Source organism: Papaver somniferum, chromosome 6, assembly GCF_003573695.1.
Source record: "Papaver somniferum cultivar HN1 chromosome 6, ASM357369v1, whole genome shotgun sequence".
NCBI classification, from domain to species: Eukaryota; Viridiplantae; Streptophyta; class Magnoliopsida; order Ranunculales; family Papaveraceae; genus Papaver; species Papaver somniferum.
In genome coordinates, this window is record NC_039363.1 from 95467375 (window position 1) to 95481859 (window position 14485).

Sequence of the window (14485 nt, forward strand, 5' to 3'; positions counted from 1 at the left end):
ATGGAGTCCGAAATTGGATACAAGTGAAAATTCTTGAGTGAGTAATGGCTCGATCTCTTCTTTCAGTTTCAACCAGCAACATCATCGATTGAGGTGTATTTTTCCTAAAAATTGAGTTGGTCATTATCGATTGGTGGTTTAAATGAAGACTTCTTCCATCAACAGGGTGTACAAGACTCAAGGGTTTGCTTTGAACTAAAACGAGAGGCCATCAACAGGGAACAAACAAGGGTTTGTTGTTTTTCTTTTTGCTATGATTTTCTAAACTATTTTTAGGGTGAAAGGATGAAATTGTAGGATAGATTATTTGTGTTTATGAACAAGAGTTTCTTTAAAATCAAAATCTTAATTTTATGTTTGAGTATCTCATATTGGTTGATTGGTCTAATAGATCTTTTCATGTTTTATGCCAATACTACATAGGTAAGCTATAGACAACCCCATTGAGACCTGAATTATATAGATTAATGAACTTTTCTTGAACTTTGTATGCCAAGTATACACAGTGTCTAGGAATTCTACTTTTAGGTCGATATCAAACAATCTTCTTCGGTTATTTTCAATAGTTATTAATGACATATCTTCCATGTTTAAGTAGCCAAGTATTGCAAATTTACATGAGTAATATCGAGACTCTCGTGATAAAACACAAGTAATCATAACTGCAAAGGATTCCCGGGTCCTTAACCCTTTCTCATCTTGCTTGACACTTCAACAGTTTTGTTTACATTCGATTCCATAATATAAAGTTCTGAAAATTTTCACTAGAATTGATATTGATTAGGAAATCGATTGTATTAGTTAGAGGTAATTTAGAAACACTCCTATGGGAACGAACCACATTTGCTATTTTCTACAATTTCGACACCATGCACTTACGGTAAAACAAAGTCGGTCTTCGGACCCATCATTAGTTTTTTTTTTATTTGTAAAAACTCATATTTTTATTTATAAGATTTCCTTAAACATATGTTAAACACAAAAAAATATGATATATTTGTTCACTCAATTTACAACTTTTAGATCTTTCCTTACACATTCAAAATTTTCAAACGACCACAAACCCACGTATTTAAATACTTAAACCTATTTTCAATTTTAGATTTATGATTGCTCAATATATTTATATTTTTTGTCCATACACTGATACAAATCACGTATTCTTGACACTACATACAAAACAATTAAGAAAACTATATATAAAAATAAGAAACTTCTTTACTGATTTTTAGAAGGAAATTAATCAAACCCTTTGTCAATTCAGTATCGTCATTAGTAAATAAATTAGGTATTGTTATTATTGATCGACGTCGCATCCACCTCTTTTAAGTAGCAGATAAAAACTCAATTTTTCAAAAAATTCATATAGTTTTTGAAAAGGAGAGGGTACAAACTCGTAAGCATGTAAAGGACGTAAACTAGGGGAATCAAGTGCATAGGGTCTTGCGAGATGTAGAAGACGTAAGGAGCACGACTAAAGCTGAAATGCGCTGAGGGTTTAATTGGTCTCAGTTACATTCTAGTCGGAAGTATGATAATAGTAGGCCAGTGTTGGTAGAGGTGTTCAAGATGGAAGAGGTCTGGGGGTTCTTTTACAAGATTGTAGTTTCCTCGTTAGTAAAAATTTTAGTGTCTTGTATTAGATTATAAGATAAGACTTGCTCTTGCTAAAATTTGGTTTGTGTATAGTTCAGATACATACCAGGTTGATCTTTATGAAACGATGAGATAGGGATGAACATGTCGAATTACTTACTTTCTCTCTACGAGTTCCCTGATGATGGTCAGTAACCACTCTTCTAATTTTACAGTACTCTTGAATATCCTTCTTGAAACGACGAGGATACCAAGTGAACCACAATCTTTCCGATATCTACTGCAGACACAGCTTGTATAATCTTGTAAGGAAAAAAGATTTCAAAATATTATTTGAATAATAAATACACTTGGTAATATAGCGTAAGTTCGAAACCAAACTAATATATGGGACCGTACCAAGTGTTTGATTAACGTACAAGTATACTTATTTTATTTACTATCCTATCAATGACTATTGTAAATTACTACTTGTGGGCTTCCCACACGAACGGTTCGCAAATTCTCAGTAATGCAGGTCCCGTGTTATATAACATATGTAAATTAAGATGTGCAATGGTGTTTGATAATGTCCAGCTGTAGTTAGAAGTATTTAAAAAAAAACATAAAATAATATAGTTGATTGGGATAAAAATGCATATAAACAGAGTAATGATAGTCATTCTCCTTCTTAATCAAGAAAACCACTCCAATGTGAAAGGATGAGGGTACCGAGTATACCATAATCTGTTTGTATCAACCTATTGCAGACACACCTTGTGTAACCTTACATAAAAAATAACTAACAAAAGTTTACTTCAACAAGATGTTAGCTTGGTATATAGTATATGTTCTAAAAGGAACCAACTATGGGATCATATACCAAGCGGATTCATGTACGAGTATGGTTACTTAATTATAAAGTGAAAAGAAAAGTAATCACACGACATACAATATTTTGGTAACGAGGAAAAATGCAAGGCAGAAAACCCCCAGACCTAGTCCAGTTTTGTATACTCTGAGAATTAAGTCGTTATACAAATTGATTACAACGACTTCGTATAGTTGAGACCAAGTAAACTACTCATAGTTATTCAATACCTTCAGTATTCATGCGTCTACAAATAATCTGGCTTACTCATGTGAATCCTAAGATAGAGTCTACTATGTTAAGTCGGTTCACTTGATGTGAGAACCTATTCTCCCAACTTATTTAGTTCTTAGACTGAATCAATAAAGGACTAACATGTTCCAGTAATCACATCATTCTATATCTCCAAAATTCGGCAAAGACCAGAGACAAACATGAGGGTAAAGGATTTTCATTTAATAAGTCAAAGATCAAACCAAGACAAATATTATAAAAATAATCTATCCCATATAACAAGCTCTATCCGAGCAAATGTTCGAGGAAAAGAAATTATATAGTTTATTCGATCTTTCAACAAATATGATGTTTATGTAATAAATTGGATCCTATAGAATCAATGGTGAACGAAGTATTAGAGAGATCAAAATGCCAAAAAGAAAAATTCTTTTGGTCTTCATTCATCAATATTCAAAATACCTGCACAAACGAATTGATTCCTACTAATGATCGACAAACGCATAGTGGAGTCTGTTAACGTTAATTGATCAAAAGTTATATCTAGTTGAATCACGAAATGTGTAATAGTCAATCCTCAAACAAACTTGAGTGGTGTTATATCATAAGATAAGGACCATGAAATAATCAAGTTTGATATATCAATGATAACTATATCGTTAGTCAATCAAATCAATAATCGAAGACTAAAATAATAATACGATTTAGTTTCCCACCAACGATACTACTAAAAATCTTCTTGATCCCAAAGAAGACTTTAAAAGAAGGCAACAAAAGATATTTCACCTAACTAGATTAATCTCTTCTACCAACGAGTTGACTTCCCATAAAGATGGTTAGGTAGTGTGTCAAGGGATGAGTTTGTAAGATCCAAGCTTTAGTTTTTATAGTGTTATTACCAAATCTTGTGCCGAAGACAAGGAAGTTTCAAATTTAGAAATCCTTAAGATATGCAATAAATGTATATTTTTGGTTTTGACAAATTCTAAATGTAATCCACTCATATACCAAAATCACTCTTAGTTGACAACTAATATTATTTAGCATTTTTCATATACTTTATTAATATAGTTACTGGAGATACGCAAACCTCTGGGATATGGTAAGTACATATTTTCAGATATCTAAAAGATATAAAATATTGGTTTTAGGATTTTTGCATTGGGTATCGAAGGTGAATACTTGACCATCAATATATTAGATTTTAGAACATGTTCAAATCACTAAGTGAACATTCCAAATTCAAACCGTTTGAATCATTGCGAAACCCCGAAGATAGCAAACATATTGAAAATATCTAAACATGTTCGAACTATGCTACGATCGGTCTTGGGATCTGTCATGAATATTCTTTCAACGACGAAGCAAAATTATGAAAGTGTACTTCCTTAGATTATGTTTATAATATTCCTTCATATGTAATCCAAGGTTCCAGTTCAGTCCGGAAGTTAATAACAAGGTACCAATTAGTGTTATGTCGATATGCGAAGTCTATAGATAAACTATACTTCATGATTCCATATACTCAAGTTGTATAAAACAAATAAATATATTTCCTTGAAACTTTGATTAATATAATGACCAAGTCAGTGATACCAGATACAAGTAAACAAACTTTACATCGTATGTTATGTTTTCAATCTGTACTGACTTGCAAGAACAAAGATACAAATAGAACAAGTCAAGTTTGTTGTTACTAACCTTAAACTGTAGGATGATGTGTTCATATTGATGTCGATACGTCTTCAGATTATACAACAAAATGAGTCTCAACATTTTTATGTTCCTAGTATAACCTAACAAAGTTGACTTTAATAATCAAATCAAACAGCTTTGAGGTTTGAAACTAAGTTATGACAAGCAAACTTGACATACTAACGTTTGGTGGATTCAACCGAATAATGCTTTAATATAATGAAAATTGCCTCCTAGCAACTATATTAAAATAAATTTTGATGGGTATTTTGTAAAAGAGACTAAAAGCTATGAGATATTGATTAACAATGCTCTTTGATACATGTGAATGCGAAGAAGCAGTTTGTGTTCCAAGTGCAGCACAAGATGAAGAACATGCAGAAGCAATTACAACATTTGTGGCACTAAGATGCGCTAAACAAGATGGAATTGAGTATCTACATTTGGAGGGAGACTGTTTAAATATAATTAATGTAATAACTAGTAGAATAAGAACGGTCAAGTGAACAAACAATAATGTCATTTATGACTATAAGCTTTTGTTAAATTCTTTTAGTTATTGGATATGCACTCATGTACTTAGAGATTTAAATGGGATTGAAGATTCCTTAGCCAAAGAAGCTAGGAAAAAAATTAGTAAATTAGTAAACAGATGTGGAGTGTTGATCTGCGAAATTGGCTAGAACTTCTCGTTAGAGAGAAACTTTTGTAATCTTAATTTAATGCTTATCAAATTTATCTTTCCTATTAAAAAAAAGTAAATTTATTTTTAAGGAGAATCTTCGTTAATTCTTTGACATGCCAACCACTTCGACCCCTCTTATATATCTGGGGTGCAGTTCCAGCATTAGAGAACCTCTCGTCATATATTTGAACCATTACTTCAGCGACTGGCACGAAATGAAAAAATATGGATGGCAAAATTCCTTACACCTGCAAGGAGGTTATTACTCATCAAAATTTAATTAACCCCTATCCCCAATCACATTATGCAAATACAACTTATTCCCACCCTGTACACAGTCAGACAGATTGTATCACTAAGATTTTTTACTGGGGCCATAATTTTTCCGTTAAAAAACTTCATCCATTGGGCTGGGACAAACTAACCGAATCGAAAGCTGTACGAGTACTAGGTATAAGGAAAAGCAGTAACCACAACAAAGCTTTGCTCATGAAATGAATATGGAATCTGCATGATCAGCTTACCTTTATCTAGGGAAGTTTATGCAATGAGAAATCTTTCAAGCATCAACATATCTTCAAAGGAATCACACCCACTCCTTCCTCCTATAGCCTACAGTTGAAGCAAATGGCCTCCATTATAGCTTCCTTCTAACAACTCATATTTCATCGCGTTTGAAACAGTTTAACAACTCATATCCAAGCTAACTGGATGCGACAATTTGAAAATTTTGATCCGAATCAATACTACCATATCTAGTCAGTAGTTGATATCATGGACCCTCCTCTCATAATTTGAGGCATTATAGCTCTATAACCATCCCTTGCTGTCCAGCGAATCCTAAACATCCATCCCCATAGACGACATCCCAGAAAAAATCATCCGGTCACATTCGAAATATAGAAAATACACCACTACTACTGGTTACAATTTCCTATCACAACAAGTAAACCGCTCCTTCCTAAACCCCTCTCAATCACCAATTTCTTGTTGATTTTACCATGTCCATAAAAAAATCAGCTTATCTTGTAGAAAACAATAAGTGAAGGTATATCGACCTTCTTTATCCTTAATCGCATCAACCTGACCAACACTGACCTCTTCCCCCATTGCAATGCTAAACCAGAATCATCTGAGCACATGTTCATACATAGCCCGATTGCAATGACTTCCTGGCATACCCTCTCCATTCACTTTTCAACCAACTAAAACAACAACCACAACTCCCCAATCATATTTAATCCACAAACGATCATCTCAAATCTACTGCAAAGAAATATTTCAAAAGCATATATTACAACATACTTTTTTTCCTCTAGTTCATGTGGGACAACTAGAAATGAGTTCATTTTCAAACAGAGGCATCCAATGCCTGAAGACATCTTAATGAAGGCCTTAAAATAACAATAAGAAATGAAGGGGCTATAAATAGATTATCACCCCTCTGATTTCCCTTGAAGAACCACCTATTGGTAACCGACAAACAACTTCATAACAACAACAACTATCTCGATAGGCTGATCCAATCCAAATATGGACTGGATAAAAATCAACACTGATGGAGCTGCCAAGGGACACCCCAAGAATTGCAGGAGAAGGTTTCATTTGCAGGGATTCAAAAGCGTGAACTGTAATGACTCTTGCAAGACCACTGAATTAGTGACAGACGTGGGGAAAGCTAGTGCCTGTCAGAATTGCGACTGAAAGACAATGGCCAGAAGTCCTTTTCGAAAAGGATTATGAAAATCTCATGTGCTTCATAAAATCTTTCGTAAAACCTCCATGGTATATTTCAGGAATGATTACCGAAATAAAGCAGAGAATGCAAAAAATTCCACAATGCACTATATACACAACACAACTATAGAGAATGAAACCAAATGACAGACGGACTAGCAAATTATGCAGCAGATGAAAACCAATTGGGAAACCTCTCAACAACATGGACCAGACAATCTTACATTTTCTTAGTCAAATTGTATTAAATCATGTGGGTACGAAATAACAATGTGCAATAATCCTCTATTTTTTTCTAATTTAACTCCATGCTTCAAAAAAAAAAAAAGAAAAAAAAAACTTAATGAACCAAAAAACCTATTCATGTGCGACACCAACACCATTGTTGAGGGTCTTGAGCCTTTGCAAGACCATGCCATTTTTTCAACATTCAGTAGTAAGCATATTTTTACAAATTCACCTTCACCTCTCAACTACACAGAATGCCTAACATAAACGACTTGGGAAGCCTTGCCATAAACTAAGACATTGGTGGTGGGGAACCTGCCCCCACCACCAAAATGTCCTTCCTATATGGACGGTCATAAATAATTATTTTAAGAAAGGGATTGCGATATGTGTGGAAACAATCTAACCAATCATATTTCATCTACTACTTCACGAAGAAATTCTCATTTTCCTATGGACACAGTGACTTTTCCAGTATTGAGCAGCGTAAGAAATTTCAGATAATCAGAGATTTCGAGAGAGAAAAATTTCTACTACTTTTCGATTCAATATGTTTCGCAAAGTCGATGATCGAACCATTAAGGTAGGGAGCTGTAGCGGCTGAGAAGAAATCAGTCTTGGAGAAGGTTCTCGGAGAGGAGAATCAAAGGGTTTCTACAGAGAACAAAAATATTTCTCACCCATATTACTTTCAGGTAAAGAAAGAAAAACAAGAAAATCCTAGAAATCCAATTTCAATTTCAGTTACAATTATGTTATGTTTCAAATTTTCAATCGATTTTCATCTATTGTGATTTTTTATTAATTTAGGGTTTGATTTTGTAGATGATTAAGTACATGGAGGACAAACACAAATGGTTCTATGGTTGGGTTTGTAACCTATCTTTTCCTATTCAATTTATTTTTGCTACTGCTTCTGGTGCTGTCCAAGGAGGTGGTATTGGTGCTTCTGGTGCTGTCCAAGGAGGTGGTATTGGTGCTCCATATGGAACCCTGGCTAAGTTGAAAGTCGTGCATAATCTCATTCCTTCAAAAGTTTTCGTCAGTGCTTGTATACAAGCTCGTGATTTCTCTGCTTTAATGGCAACGGATGGTGCTATGTCCTGTGTTGGTAAAAGAATTACAGGGAAATATGATATCCAGGCTAGGTAAATTTCTTTCAACTTTCTTGATAATTGAATGTTCATCAATTTTTCACTTATTTTTGCAGAATGATGACAACTTTTGTTGCTGGATTCATGTTTCAACTGTTTAGGAAAAGGTCTGGTGCTGATGCAATAATCTATGGAGCCATTTTTGCAGCTTGGCATGGCATTTTGCACAAGGAAGGGCCTCTGATCAAGGTAAGAACGAACTTCTTTTCTCAAAATTGTTTTAAATGTGTATTAGTTACATTCATTGTAATGCAAAATATGAGCATGGTCTGCTTGATTGTTCAAGAGTTATTTGTGCTTTTTAAGAAAAAAAAAATCACGATTCAAATCAAATTCGGTGAACAAAATCTGTAAGTTAACATATCATTAAGATTACATGTAGTCAATATAGGTTTCATAATTTGAATCCAATTTAATACCAAATAACATATTTTCAACGTTTATGAAAACTAAAAATCTCATTATTCTGTTTTAAAACTTAATATGAATAGTTTTGAAATTTGAAAGAATACAGAAAAAAAAAAGTCAATTTATGCAATTATAGAACTTCCTAAGAAATGTGTACAAAACTGAACATGTTCATTATTTCGTATACTTCCCCTAGTACCTATCATACATGTAACTATCTTTGCCATATTTTTCTTGAAGAATTTTTTCCATATATAAGTATATATATGTGTGTATATTATTAACAAATATTCATATGTAACATATCATAAATGTCATTCTAACAATAGAGCCCACCCAGTATAAGAGTAGATAATGTTATAGTTGTTATCAAATTTCGAATTATATTTAAAATTTTCCGATTTTATATAATATTTTCATCACTCGATTTTAAAATATTATATCATTTACTTTACTTACTACAATTATAATTCATCGAACAACATTCGAGGTTGAGTTTAAATTTCGAAGAATCCCCTCTAATATCATTTTCATTTCTCATTTCCCCACTTTTTGAAAATCTTTTCTTCTCATAATTTTTAAACTTGTTCAATCTCAACATGGTTGTGTTGTCATTTCGCGAAGTTCGCGTTTCAATTCAGCTTATTGTAAATTATCTAGTCTTCATTTCTTTATTATCTTTTTAAATTTGATTTTATCTGTTATTAGATCCAATCATTTTCTTACAATTTCTATAAGAATTTATTTGTTATATGTGTATCTTTTTGTTGTTGCAAACACTAAACGTTGAACTACATGTAGTTCTTATGCATGACACTACAACTACATGCAGTTAATAATTCCTTGCATTAATAACACTATGTGCCAAACATATCCTAAATATGAAGCACGACCACAGAAAAATCATTTATTTATTATCTTTTTAATTTTGAATTTATCTGTTATTAGATCCAATCATTTTCTTACAATTTCAATAAGAGTTTATTTGTTATATGTGTATCTTTTTGTTGCTGCAAACACTAAACATTGAACTACATGTAGTTCTTATGCATGACACTACAACTACATGCAATTAATATGTAATGCCTTGCATTAATAACACTGTGTGCCAAACATACCTTAAATACGAAGCACGACCACCGAAAAAGGCAAAAGATAAATAGAGAAAGACAAAAGATAATTAAATTTTGTAATCACTTTCATTATCTTATTCAAATCGAACCGACTTAACTCATTGTAACCTTACCCAACTCATAATGAAACTCATACTTGTAACACTCAGAGTATTTAGGCATTTGTTGAACCACGCTAATTTTTGGTGTTATTTATTTTTCCACACTGCATTACTTTGTTTACTTATATATATGCTAATGGATTGTTTGTTGTGCCCTTGAGTTTAATCTCATCTAATCTTATGTAGTTGTTAGAAAACTAGTAGTTACAGACTCTTTTATGCCGTTAAGAAATTTATAATTACATCTTTTAAGAAACATCCTGATCAATCTATACTTGGGGAAACATTCCTGGTAACCTACCGTGACCGCGATGACCAAGCAACAACTATTGATCACTAGCGTACTTATGTATTAAAGAGCAGGAAAAACATCCAATCTATGAGAAATTTCGTGTCAAGGTTAGTCGTTATATTTTATTTTTGGGGAAAATATTTTTGCCTTTTCTTTTTATTGGGTATCTTGTTGACAGAAGCTTTGATGAGTTTTAGACTTCTTTAGGCATTAAAGAGACCTTTATTGTGAAATATGCTCAAGTAACTCTTATTTTACCTCCAAATCCATGCATTATTTAAGGAGCATCAGTTTAAGCTAAAATAATTTTCACAGTTTTAAGCTCCCAGATTTATGAAGCTAAATTTTGTGTAGTTCTAAATCGTGTTTACAGAGAGTGCCACCGCTAATAGTTTTCATTTGTGGACTAACATGTTTCTTATTCCTTGTTATATTTATAACGTCACTACAATTATCGTTCTTATGGATTTAGGTATGATGGAATAGATATTCTAGTGAAATTGATGCAGAAAATGCAACATTGTAAAGTGCCCAACTCTGAAAATAAAACCTATTTGGAGCAAAAATTACTGGTGAAGGTTCCGAGCTTCGCTGGCATAGTAAGAAAAAACTGTCAACGAGGTCAAGAAAAGATTCTAGAGGTAAATTTCTGAAAATCTGGTGAATAAATAAATAAGTATTCATCGTGTTTATACATGGTCTACAATCGAAATAGACCAACTTAAAAACACAAGAAGATATGACAACAATTTTTTTTCAAAGGCAAGTTGTTTTAGATATGCTTCAAAAAAATGCTTTATATTGTAAAAATATGAGCATAATGTTCTTTTTTTTATTATTGTTTCACCTTAGTTTGAGTCCAAGATTGCAAAATCTAATAGCACCTGACACCCCCACCCCACCCCCATGCACGCACACATAGTTGCTTCTATCTAGCCAAAACCATTTTTTCCCCTATCAAATACACGTATTTCCTTCAAGCAGAGATTTATATATTGCGTCCATGCCGATTCCCTTCTCGATTAGAGATTGTTATTGTATTTCCTTCTTTTTAGTAGATTTTATTCATGGTACATAATTGCGGATTCATCAAAAGTACAAAATTTCTACATGATTCATGCCATTTGTTTTAAAGGTTCTTTTCGAGGCTCCAGAGAGTTTGGTTTGTAAAGATTCGTCTATGTTTGCCACTACCAAAATCGTAATTTATTTTTATCTCCTATTTGAAAATCAAAGCCACTTTAAGTTTTTTTATTTCTGATTTTATTTTTCATTTTAGTCATTTTTCTTGTTATAGAGATCAGAGTTTGTTAGAGAATTGCTCGGTTGAACCCACCAAGCGTTGGTATGTCAAGTTTGGTTGTCATATTTTAGTGAATCAAAACTCATGTTAAGAGTCGCTTGATTATGTACTAGAGTTAAGCTTCGTATAGGTTAGCTTGAAAGCATTAGGATATGAGACATTACAAGTATTGCGAATTCTTGAAGATGTGAAGAATCAAGGAGCTACGACGACAACAATCATCCTTCCACTTGAGGTTAGTGATATTTGACTTGAACTGTTTCATTTCCTAACGTATCTTTCAAGTCGTGCATATTGAAAACATAACTGCGAAGCTTGTTTGAACTCTAGATAGACATAGTATTAAGGAATACAATACGAGGTTTATTGCTTAACCATTAGACTTTGTAGATAAGACATCGCCATAATCATTTGAATTCTATTGTGATTATGTATGGGTATAAGGTGAGAATTTCATCCTAGAGAACAATGTTTACATGTGTTCTAAGGAAGTAAGTTCATAAACTTGTTTGTGAACCGAAAAGGAAATTGTTAGGAGTTATTGGTTTTGTTATTCATTGCATATCTTATGAACAACAAATATGTGTGATAGAGTATAACCGCTCACAACTTGTTGTGTTCTTGGTAGAACTATTCACAAAGTCCTGACTTTTATATTGGTATAACTTTTATTAGTAAAACCAATCTTAAGTAATCACCTGGTATGATCGATTGTGTGTGCCTTGGGGAAAGGGAACCGATCCTTGTTAGGAAAGGGAACCGATCCTAGTGAGGGAAAGGGAACCGAACCTAAGGGGTGCAGTGCAATAGGGAATCGATCCTTGTATGGGGTTCAACAAGGTTTATAACAGAAAGGGGAACCGATCCTATGGACATGTGCAACATATATAAGCTTAATACCATATATATATGGGGAACCGATCCTTGTACCTAGTCAATCGAATCTTTGGAAATCTAGTGTGACTATGCGTAATACTCACATGGATCTAGAACCAAAACTTGTTTTGGTAGAACCGTAAACCCATGATTGTGATTGAATGTTGGTTTGATCAATCACATAGTTCTTGAAAGTCAGATGAACCAATTCTAAACTTGTTTGGAAGTGTGGCAAATCGGTTTCAAGGTTGTAAGTGTGAAAGAGAACTTACAAAGTAAAGATGTCGACAAACTTTGAACACGTGCTGTGAATGTTTCTTTCTATAATTGTTCAAAGATATTCCTTAAAGGCTAAGGGAAGAGAATCCCAGGATTGAAACATAAGTAAGTTAAGAATCTTTTAATTAAGGTTATTAATTTAACTGGTAGGGAAATTATGGAATTAGTAATGTGCATTTACTAATTATATTTTCCGAGAGATTTGGATTGTTATTTTTGGACAGAGCATTTCCAGGAATTATGAAAACCGAATCTGTGCATTTATGAATATCTTGAGAATATTTTCGGTTTTGGAAATTCCTTGGTGTCCAAACTTCCTTGTCTATAAATACACGAAGTTTTCCTTTCTAGAAAACTAATCCTTTATAACAATAGACTTCCTCTTTCGTCTTTGTTACTGGTGTAACCGCCTATCAGAGAGAAGAGTAATCTAATTAGGTGTAATCTCTTACGGCTGCTCGTTTTAAAGTCTTCTTTGGGATTGAAAAGCTCTAGCACGACCTGTTGGTGGGAAACTAGATAATTGCGGTTTATCTTTGTTTTCGATTGATTAGATTGACTAACAGTGATTGAAATATGATTGCACCTAGTTTGTTTATTCTTGAGAATCTTCTCTTCTGATATAAGATTCACTCAAACTAGTTCAGAGTTCCGACAGGGATCTTTAGACTGTTGTTAGTTCTAAAGACGATCTTGTGATAATCCATTGTTAACAGACTCCGTTCTGTGCGTGATTGACCACAAGAGATTCAAGTGATTGTGTGCAGGTGTTTATTGAAGATTTAAGAAGATTTGAAGACAAATAAGATATTGAAGATCTGACTTGGGTTTTATAATCTTTGGTGTATACAATTCTTGTTTGGGAAAAGAGGATCCAATTAATAATCGGTTTATCCTTGTGGTAGATTGGATTGATTAATTGAGTAGATCGTCATCAACACAATTCTTCGGATTAAAGGTGTTGTTGGCTTAATCTTAACCTATTACCTTTGGGTGATTGAACATAAGATAGATCTAGACCCGACGAAGGAGTTTATGTTGAGATAAACGGAAGAGCCTTTGTCTGACTCATATCACTTGGTTGAATAGAGTTGATAGCAAACAGATTTCTTGTTCCTTTACTGTTTGGAATACGAACCAAAGGCATTGTTCCAAGTATGTGACTTATTCACAAGTCGGAGGCATGGGAATACAGACGAAACTAGGTATACTATAGAGTTAGGTACTTGGTCTCAACCATACGAAGTTAGGTGTAATTTTGTGTAGTGTCTTAATCCTGAGAGTATTCAATTCTGGACTAGGTCCCGAGGTTTTTCTGCATTTGCGGTTTCCTCGTTAACAAAATCTTGCTGTGTCATTTACTTTTATTTTCCGCATTATAATTATTTTATTATAATTAAAGTAAATTACACAAATGTTAATTCCTATTTACTTGATAAACAATCCTATTGTGTTTTGTTAAGTCCGAACCTTTATATCAAGTAAACATACTTCGTTGTTGTATTGACTCGATCTCGTATTCATAAACGATCACACGAAGTGTGAACCGATTAGTTGTATTGTCTCGACTCAGTCCATAGACAATCATTTTCGTTGAAAGGACTTATAGGTAGGAAAAGTTTTAGCTTGAGGTATATTTTGGTACCCTCGCTTTTTCAATTGGTATCAGAGCAGGCAAACACGAAAAGATCTAACAATCTGTGTTTGGTGCCATCCAACCTATAAGAATTAAATCTAATGAATGATTCAGTTAACGTAAAACAATACATCAAGAGTTCTGAATTAACACTTGATGATGGCATCTACGAATCAATATCTGAAGATATCATCACTAGAGTCTCTACTAGACAAGTTAATCTTGTTAATAATGTAGAAACCGATGACGACTGGAAAATAAGTCTAGAAGAAAGGCTA

At 33.3% G+C, this 14485-nt stretch overlaps 1 protein-coding gene across 1 annotated transcript; it reads left to right on the plus strand.

The window, feature by feature from the left end:
• The first annotated feature begins 7862 nt into the window (after positions 1-7862).
• Positions 7863-11443, plus strand: LOC113291138 (chloroplastic import inner membrane translocase subunit HP30-2-like). The gene is made up of 4 exons (XM_026540705.1): positions 7863-8173; positions 8236-8368; positions 11249-11314; positions 11411-11443. Exons 1-4 carry the CDS (start codon positions 7863-7865, stop codon positions 11441-11443), a joined length of 543 nt encoding a protein of 180 aa, XP_026396490.1.
• Positions 11444-14485: the final 3042 nt, after the last annotated feature.

What these genes read in the sequence shown, in the direction of transcription:
- LOC113291138 (XM_026540705.1), top strand. Translation starts at nt 7,863, where the DNA reads ATGGAGGACAAACACAAATGGTTCTATGGTTGGGTTTGTAACCTATCT. An exon ending in AGGAAGGGCCTCTGATCAAG is followed by an intron (nt 8,369 to 11,248) that starts GTAAGAACGAAC and finishes TTTGTTTTAAAG; the next exon opens with GTTCTTTTCGAGGCTCCAGA. An exon ending in TGTTTGCCACTACCAAAATC is followed by an intron (nt 11,315 to 11,410) that starts GTAATTTATTTT and finishes TTCTTGTTATAG; the next exon opens with AGATCAGAGTTTGTTAGAGA.